The sequence below is a fragment of the Megascapheus bottae genome, chromosome 21 (genome assembly GCF_031878675.1).
Source record: "Megascapheus bottae isolate mThoBot1 chromosome 21, mThoBot2.hap1, whole genome shotgun sequence".
NCBI classification, from domain to species: Eukaryota; Metazoa; Chordata; class Mammalia; order Rodentia; family Geomyidae; genus Megascapheus; species Megascapheus bottae.
The window spans coordinates 31232781-31245738 of record NC_143529.1 but is presented as its reverse complement, the minus strand read 5'-3'; the positions used below and the strand labels follow the sequence as shown (position 1 = coordinate 31245738).

The following is a 12958-nucleotide window of genomic DNA, read 5'->3' as shown; positions in this document are numbered from 1 at the left end:
AACCAGTAACTTATATTGCATACTTGATTGTGGATCAAATCAGAGTATTTAACATGGTTATCATTTCAATCGCTCATAATACCTACTGAAACAATAAAAATCCTCTTTTTGAGGTATTTGGAGAAGTACATTAGTTGTTAACTAACTCTACTATATAGAAATTCCCCTATTTAATCATAATTTTGAATCTGTTGACCAACATCTCCTTATCTGGGCCTCTCAACATCAGTCCCCTTTTTCTATTTTCTACTTCTTTGGATTTCATTTCTAAATTGTTCATGTAGTTTCTGTGTTTTTATCTGTTTTTTTCTCACTTTTTTCATGACTCTTGAGATTCATGCATGTTAAATAATGTGTTCAGATTACTCTTCTCTGCTGTGAATATATACAATTGTTATTCCCAGACATAGTCTTTAAATATATAAGCTTTTTGTTAGTTTTTAACTACTTAATGATTCTCAAAAATCTTTTCTTATCTAGTAGGAACACCATTTTCATTACGCCAATAGCTTACTTGAGTCTTAATTTTTATTATCGTCAAATAGTCATACAAATGGGTCTACTTATGTGTACAATGAATCTTGCTTGATCATTCATTCCTTTCTATCCTTCCCCAATAAGTCCCCTCCTCAGCCATTTCCTTATATCCTGGTTCCTTTTTTTCACATGTGCACATTGAGTATTGTGACTACATTTGCCTACCAATTCCTCTTATATTTACCTTTTCTTCTTCCTAATATTGTCCCTCCCTACCCCAAGTAAAGTCATGTTTCAACATCCTGCTAGTCATTTTGTTCATTGTCCAAAGGGGCTACACTGTGGAATCTCACTCCTGAGAATACCACACTTCAGCCATTTTTATCCTGTATATTCATATAACCCTGTATATGCTCATATATGCAGTAGCAATGGGGACAGAAATTAATGCAACACTATGTAAATCAAAAACCAAACAAGCAAAATATCAGAACTACCCCCACACCATTCTTGGCTACTTATCTAAAGGAATGTAAATTAAAGAAATAATAGCATCATTTGCATACCCATTTATTGCAGCATTATTCACAATAGCCAAGTTAAGGGGTAAGTTTAGATGTATATAAACAACCAATGGATCAAGAAAAAAATGTGTGTGTGTGTGTGTGTGTGTCTGTGTGTGTACAAACAATGGAGTTTTGCTTGTTTATCAATAAAAATAAAAATATATTGTTTACAGAGGAATGTATGGATCTGGAGAAATTCATAGCCAGGATCAGAAAGACAAAGGAGACATATTTTCTTTTGTATATAGATGTTAGACCTAAAATATAACCCTACATATGGCTACTCACGTCTTTACCTCAGTGCCCGGGAAGCCAGGGGCACCTTCTTTTCCAGGTTTCCCCTAAAACAAAATAAAACATGTAAATTAGTAAGTACAGATAACTGTAACAGACATAGAAAACTTAAATGTTACGATCAGGTTGGTGTCAGGTGAGAGAGTCAAAGTTAGTTGGCCCTTCCCTCGATTTTATAAGTAAATCTCTTAATTACAGAACACATAATAAGCATGTTTCGCTAGGGAAGGTGGATCTGAATGGTAAGTTAGACTTAAGAAGAAGATGGAGGGAAGTTGCACTGTGACCCAACAAGAGGTAGGGTGGTAGCCTTGAGCTCAGGGACAGCGCCCAGGCCCAGAGTTCAAGCCCCATGACTGACAAAAAAAAGAAAAGAAAAAGAAAAAGAAAAGACAAAAAGTTAACAGGTAAGGTTAAACTACTGTCCATCCTAAGTTTAGAGGAAAATTGGACAAGCACTGAAAAGAGAAGTGAATGATGAAACAGAAGTGTCAAGAGCTAGTGAATTAATTTGAAATATAATGTCTGCAACTATGGATGCGTCCATGTTTATATATATGTGTATGCATGTATATGTATATATTTATATGTATACATATATATGCATGATGTGTATGTATGTATGTACAGACATGGTATGTAGACAAACATGACTTTGGAGTAACTATTATGGGGTGGGCATTTTCTTATAGCATTAAAAATCCATGCTGTCTGAATACTTTCTTTTATTTTTTTTATAAGAAAACAAACTCCACATGCTTTTCCATCACTTATTTTATAGATTTTTCCTATAATGTATGTGTTTAAATATGTCCAAATTCGATTTGGCTGGGGAATGGGTCTGTAGAGCTTCTTTCTTCTTAACATTCCATTTTTGGTCACAGAACACTCATTTCCCTTGGGGAGTTACGGTCCCCTCTCCCTGAGTGGTGCCAATGAGACTGTCATTCACAGGAATCCATTGACTGACTGATCCATATAGAACTTACTGGCCAGTATAAACCTTTTCTTCCTGGCCATAAACATAACTCCTGAGAAAAATTAACCAATCAGAATGAAACCTGAGAAAGTTGAACCAATTAGATTAATTCTTCAAGATGCTTCAATAGGGCCAGAGGAAGATACTTTCCCCTCTATACCACTAGCTTGAAGCTGTCTGCTGTCAAATGTCATTCATTCTCTTCCTTCATGCAAGATGCTCATTCACCAAAGGATGCAATGAAGCTCCTCAGCAGAAAGGTGCCGAGCTGGAGATAATGTCCCAGCTCCTAAGTTCGTGAAGCCTGTTTAGTCTTGAACTTCTCAAAGCATCTGAGTTCAAATATTGAATGTGTAAATCCTAAACTCTTTGGAAAAAAAAATCTTTTTTAACTTCAGCTAGTCGGAGGTGAACTTCTCATTCTTGCAATTGAAACAGTCCTGAGTCCCAACTAATAGAGGCCCCACAGTTTGCTGAATTCCCATGCTCACCTGAGCGCCTGGTTCTCCAGGATCACCCTTTTCAGATCCATAGGATTCTCCAGGCTGTCCCTGTTTGAATTTTAATAAGCTTTATCAATGATCACTGCAATTCTAATAAGTCATCTCAAAAGGAAATCTTATAAGATTAATTTTTCAATTAATGTTAAATGTCAGACCAGTCAAAAACATAAAACAGGGCTGGGAATGTGGCTTAGTGGTAGCGTGCTTGCCTAGCATGCACGAAATTCTGGGTTCGATTCCTCAGTGTCACATAAAGAGAAAAAGCCAGAAGTGATGCTGTAGCTCAAGTGGTAGAGTGCTGACCTTAAACAAAAGAATCTCAGGGAGAGGCCGGGAGTTTAGCCTAGTGGTAGAGTGCTTGCCTAGCATGCACGAAGACCCGGGTTCAATTCCTCAGTACCACATACATAGAAAAAAGCCGGAAGTGGTGCTGAGGCTCAAGTGGTAGAGCACTAGCCTTGAGAAAGTCCAAGGACAGGGCTCAGGCCCTGAGCTCAAGCCCAGGACTGGCAAAAAAAAAAAAAGAATCTCAGGGACAGTGCCCAGGTCCAGGCTGGCAAAATCAAAACAAAGCCCATAAAATAGTGCAGAAGTTTCATATAAAAAAGGGAGTCAAAATGATACCAGTGCATTCATAATCTCTATGGTCAACTGTTAGCCTTGTTTTAGCTAATGTTAGACTTAAAGAGAGCTGGGCATTAGAGACTGATTTCTGTAATCCTAGATACCCAGCAGGCTGAGATCTGAAAACTGAGGTTCAAAGCCAGTGTGGGTACGAAAGTGGAGCTGTGGATCAAGTGGTAGAGCACCAGCCTTGAATGGAAAAACTAAGGAAGAGTGGCCCAGCATAAACTCCAGTACTGGCATAGATATATATATTTAAAGGGAGAACATGCATCAGAATATGTAATGAAGTTCTACTTTATGTGTGTTACAGGAACAAAGTAAATCTAGATGACATACTGGGGGTCCAGGGGGTCCAGGTTCACCCATGGCTCCTTTGTCTCCTTTCTCCCCCTTGAGATCCTGCCACAAAAACAGCTCAAGGTCATTACAAACAAACCAAGCAAATGATATTATATGGATGAAAGTTGGAAAAGTTCCCTTGTCCAATAATAGCTCTTCTTGGTTCTCACATTTCAGACTTCATACACAAGTTTCCACTAAAATTGAATACCAACACTATCGGTAACAACAAAGTATCTTTCGAAAATCAAACTAATTTACTAAATCAGCTTTTAGTAAGCACAGTCAGATAATTTCTAATAAATTTTACTTCCATTTCTAACATACTAAAATTATTTTCTTTAGGATCAATAATTTTTTGTGCAAATATGGCAATGACGATGTGATTTTTAAAATTCAGATTGTTTTGTGTCTTTGTCACAATTAATTGTTATATGTTTTACCCACTGCACTGTAAGTTCTCATTTAAGAGTATCAGGAAAAAACAAGTAAACAAACAAACAAACAGCCTAAATTGGTTTTCCCAGTTCAAATTTTGCTGATCTAGATGTTGTAAATGAAACATATTTTCAAACTATGACGTTTTAGGTATTTTTTTTGACTGATTGCATTTGAAAAGCGTAGTTATTTTTTCAGGCCATTTCTTTTGGGAGTCTTTAATGTGAGTTATTATTTTTGACATATCTGATTGCATCCTATTTTGATTTTTATTAGTTTTGTTTTGCTTATCTGTTTCACATGGTGATGAGTAATGGCTACAGTTTCTTTTTTGACTGTGAAAAATGTTCTAAAATGGACTGTAACAATAATTACCCACTGAATGAGTGAATTAAGCTGTTAGAGATTTGTTATAACTAAACCCTATGAAATGAGTGCTTTACAGAAGTATACTTTATAATTTGTCAGTTATCTCTTAATCAAGATACTACTTCAAATAATTAATTAAGAGTTTAAAAGAAAAGGTTGATTTCTTTATTCATACACAAGAATAAAAATAGTTACCTACGCTCTTCCTCATTCCCTCCCACCCATTTGTGGCAGATGTTATTATGGGTTTATTTTCTAAGGACAAAATCCATTTTCATGTCCTGGTCCTTGTAGCTCCACCACCATGGGGTCAAAAATGCAGTGGCTCATGCCTGTAATCTTAGTTACTCAGCAGGCTTGGATCTGAGGATCAAGGTTCAAAGCCAGCCTAGGCACTAAAGGACCTGAGACTCTTATCTCCAATTAACCACTAGAAAATGGGAAGTGGGGCTTAGCTCAAGGGTAGGGCGGTAGCCTTGAGTTGAAGAGCTCAGGGGCAGAGCTCAGGCTGAGTTCAAGCCCCATGACACACACACACACACACACATACACACACACGCACACACACACACACAAAATGCAGTGGAGCAGACTGAGCACTACAGGGTCCATGCAGTTGCAGTGCCAGGGAATCATGGGATTTAGGTATCCTTCCTTCTCAGCGTAATTGATTCAATCATTTTCTGTGTTCAGGACTGCCAGAGGAATGGTGACCCAAGAGTGAACAAAATCAGGGTCAGGTCTTGAAGTCTCTTTCCTCAGATTCCCACTTAATATTAGCATAGAACTAGTGGGAGCTGTGGGAGAAATGAAATCTGTATAGAGTTTTCTGCTGGCCCAGGGGGCTGGCTAAGCTGGACTGAGTCAAAGTGACATCAGGACTTTTCCCTTACACCAGAAGATGCAGCCTTACCGTTCTGTTTTCTGGGCCAGTGAATGTCACAATAACTGTTCCTGGTGGACCAGGGGGTCCTGTTAATCCTTTTATGCCCTAAAGACAAATAAACCCATGGAAGAAAAATGGAACAATAGCATCAGCATTTCAGATGTACTAGGCTTAGATGACCTACTTTTCTAGTTTTCATGCAAGAAGACAGAGCACATGAAAATTCATAAATGTCAAGTTGACTAGTGAACAAACCAATGAACCATAGTGACTATGTTACCTGCTCCCCTTTCTGTCCAATCACATCATCACCCATATGACCCTGTAAAGAAAAAATGAAATAGCATTATATTAAAAAAATAATGAATTCTCCAATGCCATTAAAGTTCCAGTATTTTAACTGAACATTCATATTTTAATCTCCAGAGTAATGTTTCTTTTATAGACTGTCAGTTTTGAGGTCCAGAAATCTTCAGAGATTTACTTAATTTGTTAAACCAATGACACAAAATGGTGTGGGAAGGAAACTAGAAGACAAGACATTCTCTGGCTCAGTCACTGGCTAGGTTTGATTCTACTGGCTACCTGCTTCTGATGATAACTTCCTGAGCTGGCTGCTTAACTCCTTCATGCCCTAGTTCTCTCATGCTAAAAATAAGAGAGATGGGTGTCTGGACTTCAGAACCCTGAAATTCAAACATAATTGAGAAACTAAGGAGGTAATGCTGCTAGTTATTTAGTGACAGGAAAGAAATCTAATGTGGATATTTTCCTGCACTAAAGATGATTGTTATGATTTGAACCCCCACCACAACACTGGTTGAAATTTAATTTCAAAACCATCATTAGGTGTTTAAGAACTGGCACCAGGTGGTGCTTTAAGATGTGAATGGATTCACTCATTCATGGGTTAAGACATGAGTTGCAGTGGGAGTGGCTATCTTGTGATTCTTGTCATGGAGTGTCCTATTGCCTTGGGCTTTTGGTCTCCACTAGCATGGCAGACCTCATTAGAGGTGACTCTTCAATACTGGGTCTCCCAGCCTCTGGAACTGTATGGACTAAATTATTTTTTGAGATAAAATATGTACTCTATTGTTCAAAATTATTCTTTACCTGTTTTATGTAACTATAACCTCTCTGCACATGACCTTTACAATGATAATTTAAAATTTTTTTCAATAGTCTATAGCATTCAGCAATAACAGAAACAATCTAAGAAAATAACTAGGCCATTGTTAGGACCAATAACTTCTTTTACGCTCTTAAGCATGTGGATACACCTCCCTTTGTCCCCCATTAGTCTGGAAATTGGTAGATGAATCAAGAGACTTCAAATCTTACTTCTGCCATTCATTCAGTCTCACAGAATATGCATGTATCTCTCTCTCTGAGTGTGTGTGTGCGCGCGCATGTGTGTGTGTGTATGTGCGTGTGTGTGAAGTAGCACATGTGAAATCACCTTGGTAATATATGAGGTCACTCAAAGAATAAGAAGCAATAGGTTTTGGTAGTAATTTCCTCATGGGGCACAGCCTCACAATACTTTTTATCCTTAAATTAATAATTAGTCTTTTAAAACAGAAACACATCAAATAGCCAGCTTCATGAGCAAAATCAATAGTCATTTTTCATTTACTAGCATGAGATGAGGAAAGCTTGGCAAAGAACGCAGTATGAAAATGTACAGGATTAAACTATTGGGTAACAGGAGGATTATCAAGGATAGAAGACCTGTGGATTGGAAACACTTGCCTTTTCTCTGACAGGAAGTTCTGTACAGTCAAATTAAAATACAAGTAAGAGTTACTGGCTTCCTTTCTTCTCTGCTAGGAATCTGTGGGTTCTAGGAATGTTCTCATAGTGACTCATGTGAGTAAGCAGGTAGGGGTTTTTTGATGCGTTAATGTGGTCTGACTGATAAGATATAGGGAACACAGTTTACCTTAGGTCCCCTAGGTCCCATAGCTCCTGGAAAGCCCTAGAAAATCCACAAATGAACATTTTAAAAAGAGTTATACTAATAGAAAATTCTAGCAGGAAACACATCCTGCCAGAAAACTTTCCAAACAAAGGGGTTTTTTTGCCATAATTAATTTGTTCATTTCCAGAATCTATAGACAAGGTAGCTTCATACTCACAAGGATTCCGGGAGACCCAGGTGGTCCAGGAGGTCCAGGAAAGCCAGGAGGACCTGGCAAGCCCTGCACATTAAGAAAACAGTAAGAAAAAAATCCTAAGGACAAAGTCAATTAGTCAGAATGCATTAAATATTTCAACAAAATCATTAAGTGCATAATGCCTTCTTTCTAAGGACCTGAAGTTAGTGACACAAATGCCAAAAGCTGTGAGGACCATTCTAATTTTACTATTTATAGGGAGATGGTGACAGTATACTTTTATGTTTATTATAAAGGTGATATACAGAGAGATTATAGTTATATTAGTCAGAAAAAAACTTTTGTCACACCTTCCTCTCTGTTTTCCTCTCCCCCTTTTCCTCCTCACAAGTTGTATAGTTCATTTACAACATAATGTCTGCATTTGCTCACCCTTTGTCCTGCTACTTTGGTGGCCCTCCCCTTACTCTGCTCAAAACAGATAAATCTACAAATAAGACAAAAGGTACAGAAAACAAAAACAGCAACAAGGGAAAAAAAAACAAACCACTTGTTCCTGTTTGTTGGAATTTATTCTGATAAGTAGTTATATGATCATATGTACATAGCCATTGAGCCTTTGTGAGCCTTTCCTAAGAATATACTTTTTGGTCTCACTGTGTCAATGTCTGGAGATGTGTATCATTTATCATGTCCAAGTGATTTTTTTTGGTCTTTTATCATCCAGTGTGTTTACTTGTAGATTTGAGCATTTATCCAATAGACTACAAATATGGCCACACTAAAGCTACAAGTACAACCATGTTTACTGCTGCATTTTTTACCATAAACAAGAAAAGGAATCAACCTAAATGCCCTTCAGTGGACAAAAGGTCAAGAAAATGTGGTATATATACACAATAGAACTCTACTCTTCCATCAGAAAGAATGATATCATACCATTCATGAGGAAATAGAAAGACTTGGAGAAAAATTATAGTAAGCAAAGTAAGCCAGACTCAACAAAATACAGGTTGCATGGTTTCTCTCCTTTGTCATACTTAGGTTAGGTATTTGAAATATTTTGCTGTCCTAGGATATCCTCCTACTTCCTCTGCCGAGAATCTTCTTTCTCTAGATATCTGTATGACACACTCCTTATCTTTCCACCTTGGAGTAATTGACCTCCTCCTCCTCCTCCTCCTCCTCCTCCTCCTCCTCCTCCTCCTCCTCCTCCTCCTTCTTCTTCTTCTTCTTCTTCTTCTTCTTCTTCTTCTTCTTCTTCTTTTTATAAGATCTGCACCTATTTAAAGTCACAACCCATCGTCCAAGTATGCCTCTCATTCCCCTGTTTTCATGCATTGTTTTACACTTCACAACTCATTATTGTCTAACATTTGATGGATTTTTAAGCTACATTTTTTTGTTTGTTTCCTAAAATGTAGACTTCTTGGAAGTATTATTATTATCATTATTATTATTTTGCCAGTCCTGGGCCTGAGCTCAGGGCCTGAACTATGTCCTTGGACTTTCTCAAGGCTAGAGCTCCACCACTTGAGTCTCAGCACCACTTTTGGCTTTTTTCTATGTATGTGGTACTGAGGAATTGAACCCAGGTCTTTGTGCATGCTAGGCAAGCACTCTACCACTAGGCCAAACTCCCAGCCCGGAAGTATTATTTTTTTGAGGGGGTCTGATGACTGTTATAGTCCCAAACCCTAGAAATAAATAGTTCTTGCATCACAACTGGCATCTATTAAATGCTTATTATAATGATGACTTATAATGATGACACCATAAGTAGCACACATGACAATTAGGTGGCATTTAAAGATGCTGCCTGTCCCATATTTCTGCTAGCTCCTTATGATTTCTTTGATTCCATCATCTGGACCCCTAAATGCTTTCCAAGCCAAAAAACAAGACACATCTGATTCTGTGTCTTCTTGAATCCTATTGTGGCTTCTAATTATAACCTTGCCAAACAGCTCCTCACCCAAATTCACAGCTCATCATCAGTTGCCTGGCTCACCACAGACGAGGATTGAACAACTTCAATTCAAACTCTGACTTCAGCAAATATGCCATCTCCACAGGAATTATCACATGTAATTCTGAACTAAGGAATATTTCTGGTTATCAGAAATATTTATTGTAGTTTATGTCTACCAGGATACTTTCAAATCATGAAGTAAAATATACATAACTTCAAAGTCACCTTGTATCTTCTATCCATTTCAGATTATCCCCAGGCTTTAGTCAAATAGATTAGCAAATGACTCAAGGTTCAAGGTGAGAAAATTGTGCTCTAATAATGACTCTCTTTTCCTTAGTATCTAGAAAATTCTAAGTAAGGCTCTTCAGTAACACAGTAGATATAATTTGTGTCAGTTCATGATATAAACTCAACAAGTGTGTAGTAAATGAAATAAACTACCCATAAAACACTCCTTAAATTTAGGAAAATTTAGGAGACTGAGACTGAAGATGACATTGAAAGATGTCATAATAACTCATCTTTACATATCTGTATCATTCAATTTCTTGCAACAGAATGAATGCTTTAGAATAAAGTGAAGCAGACATGTAAATAAGGAGAGAGAGAAATGAGGACAGAGAGAGAGACAGAGAGAGAGAGGAAGTGGGAGTAGGGACTGATGGGGCCTTCCCCAGAACACAGTACCATACCTGGAATCCTGGAGCTCCAGAGACTCCTGGATCTCCTTTTCCATTGATTGCCCTGTCTTCTCTTTGAGCTGGAGCACCCTGGAAAACAGAACAAACATTTCAAAATTCTATCATACACTTGTTGGAGGTTCCACTGCCTCAAGGATGAAAGTGTTTGGGGATACATATTTAGAGAAATGTTCGAAGATTTTGTGGCTATTCATTCTGAGGAATTCAAAGCATTTTCATGTTTTCTAAGCTGGACATCCTGATGTGGTAGGAAGAAAGGGATCAAGAGATAAGAAATAATTTCCTAAATTACCAACCTGAGTGACAATTCATGATCTAAATTGTGGGCCTCTAAGGGCAAGATCAGTTTTCTTTCCCCAGCCCTAGCTCCTTCAAGGATGTCATCAAGCCTGCATTCTTTTTTTTTTTTTTTTTTTTTTTGCCAGTCCTGGGCTTGAGCTCAGGGCCTGAGCACTGTCCTTGGACTTTCTCAAGGCTAGCGCTCTACCACTTGAGCCTCAGCACCACTTCCGGCTTTTTTCTATATGTGGTACCGAGGAATCGAACCCGGATCTTCATGCATGCTAGGCAAGCACTTTAACCACTAGGCCAAACTCCCGGCCCAAGCCTGCATTCTTAAAACCTATTTACCAGAGCCAGAGGAGCTGTTCAGTAGGACTAAACACCTGGGTGGAATTTTGGTTCTTCTGGATTCAGACCTAGACTATGAAATCCTATTCATAATGGTTTATATTTTGTTATTATTAAAAGCCTTTTTCTGTATATCATTAGAGGTGTCTTCCCCATAACAGTAGTGTCCATTGATGACTTACCTTTTGTCCTTTCAAACCAGTAGCACCCTAGGGGAAAGAAAAATAGAACCCAGTAATAACAACAAGCAAATAGAAGGCGTACCTCATGATTTTGCCTCTGCTCCACTGTAGTTCCTACTGGCTTCTTGATATGCCCAAATTTCCCAATGTCTGCAGACCAACTAACCCTCCTTTCTTTTTCTTTTTCTTTTTCCTTTTCCAAACTACTCTGTCTCTCTTTCATCTCTCCTTGCAGACGTCCTCTCCTATCCATTCCCTAGTTCCCAATCTGCCTCCTGTCTTCATCCTGCCATGCAAATATCTCTTGCTAAGGTTGATAATGATGCTAAACTATCAGTGTTCATCTTACTGGGCTTCTTGGCAGATCAGGCAGTTGCCTGGCATTCCTTCCACTGAAGTGTGTCTTCCTGAACTTCCACGCTACACCCCTCCTGGCTTGCTTTCTACTACTAGGGCCTTTCCACCTCACTCCCCTAGATGTAGGCATACAGGAGGACGTCTTGGCTATGAGTTTCCTTACTCTCACTCTTTGAGTTGCATAAGCCTGGACTTTGCCTTGAAGCAAACCTGTCTGTGATCAGTTGCTATTACCATGTCACAAAATCAAAATAAAAACTAAACAGGATGTATGCAAATGTATGCAGTCAAGCCAGCCACCCAATGGTCATACCCATCACCCATTCTTCTCTGGAGGCTGAGATCTGAGGACTCAGATTCATAGTCAGCCCAGGCTAAGAAGTCTCTGAGACTCTGCTCGCTAATTAATCAGAAAAAAAAATCTGGCTAATTGTTAGATAACATTAGCCTTGATCAAACAAGCACAGAGACAGTGCCAGTCTCTGAGTTCAAGCCCCAGAACCAGAAACACACACACACACACACACACACGCACATGCGCACACGCACGCACGCATGCACGCATTTGTCTAGTCTCTATTAAGTAAATATCTTCTATTGGCTGCCCTAGCGAAAGACTGTCTTTCTTCATGCTTTATATCTGCAGTAGGGAGTTAGAGAAGCAAACCTACCTGGACCCCTGGGTAGCCTCGTGTTCCGGGAATGCCAGGGAACCCTTGGTCACCCTGGAAGACAGAAAACTTTGTCTTCCTCCTAAACCAAACCCATTCTCTTCTCCAACCTTGCAATGACAGATCTAGGCAAAGGAATTGAAATTCTTTGTGGCTACTGGGTCATGAGACCGAAGGCCAGAAAACCATTATCTTAATTGAAAACAGGATCAGAGTCTACTGTCTTTCCCATTGGGCATAAATGGCAGTCTAGCTGTGCCAAGAACTTGTTAATTGGTGCTTCCTTGAAACTTGAGTAATTAGTTCATTCCTGGTCACCATTCTTGGGAAAAGGAGAACTCCAGTTGGGAAACAAAAGGAGGAGAATGGACCTTGAAGAGCTCAATCTTCCTTTCCGCAGATTAATTTTGCACGCAAGGCTTTAGTGTCTGATTTATATATTCAAACTTGGATGAAAATAGCAATTTTAGTTTCAATTATCTTTCTGTGAGGAAAGATGGAACACCTTAGGAAAATCAAAAGCAAGGAATAAGGAGAGAGAGAATAGTTCCTGGTTGTAAGTCATACTGTTGGTTCTGGCTAAAACAATGTTTTCAAGATAGCTTTTTTCTTTTTTTTCCATGTATTTTTATTATAATTAATAGAAGGGTTACATTATATTCACTAGATAGAAGGTACATTACTTCACAAACATTGATACCCTTTCTCGTGACTTGGTCCCCATTCCCTCCCCGCCAAGCCTCTCATCTTATTTTCCCCCTTCCCTATCCGATTTCAAATAACCAAATACGCATACATACAATATATCAGATAACAAGGTGAAATACTGTAACAATATGAGATA

At 38.6% G+C, this 12958-nt stretch overlaps 1 protein-coding gene across 1 annotated transcript in view; it reads right to left on the bottom strand.

The window, feature by feature from the left end:
• The window catches only part of Col4a3 (collagen type IV alpha 3 chain), a 130456-nt gene that overhangs the window by 56044 nt on the left and 61454 nt on the right, over positions 1 to 12958 (bottom strand). The window contains exons 7-16 of the mRNA XM_090354941.1: positions 12115 to 12168; positions 11087 to 11113; positions 10266 to 10343; positions 7620 to 7682; positions 7424 to 7459; positions 5759 to 5800; positions 5506 to 5583; positions 3783 to 3845; positions 2808 to 2867; positions 1340 to 1384 (exon numbers count right to left, since the gene is read on the bottom strand). Of these exons, the coding sequence (XP_090211067.1) occupies positions 1340 to 1384; positions 2808 to 2867; positions 3783 to 3845; positions 5506 to 5583; positions 5759 to 5800; positions 7424 to 7459; positions 7620 to 7682; positions 10266 to 10343; positions 11087 to 11113; positions 12115 to 12168 (546 nt within the window). The remainder of the gene's footprint in view (positions 1 to 1339; positions 1385 to 2807; positions 2868 to 3782; positions 3846 to 5505; positions 5584 to 5758; positions 5801 to 7423; positions 7460 to 7619; positions 7683 to 10265; positions 10344 to 11086; positions 11114 to 12114; positions 12169 to 12958) is intronic.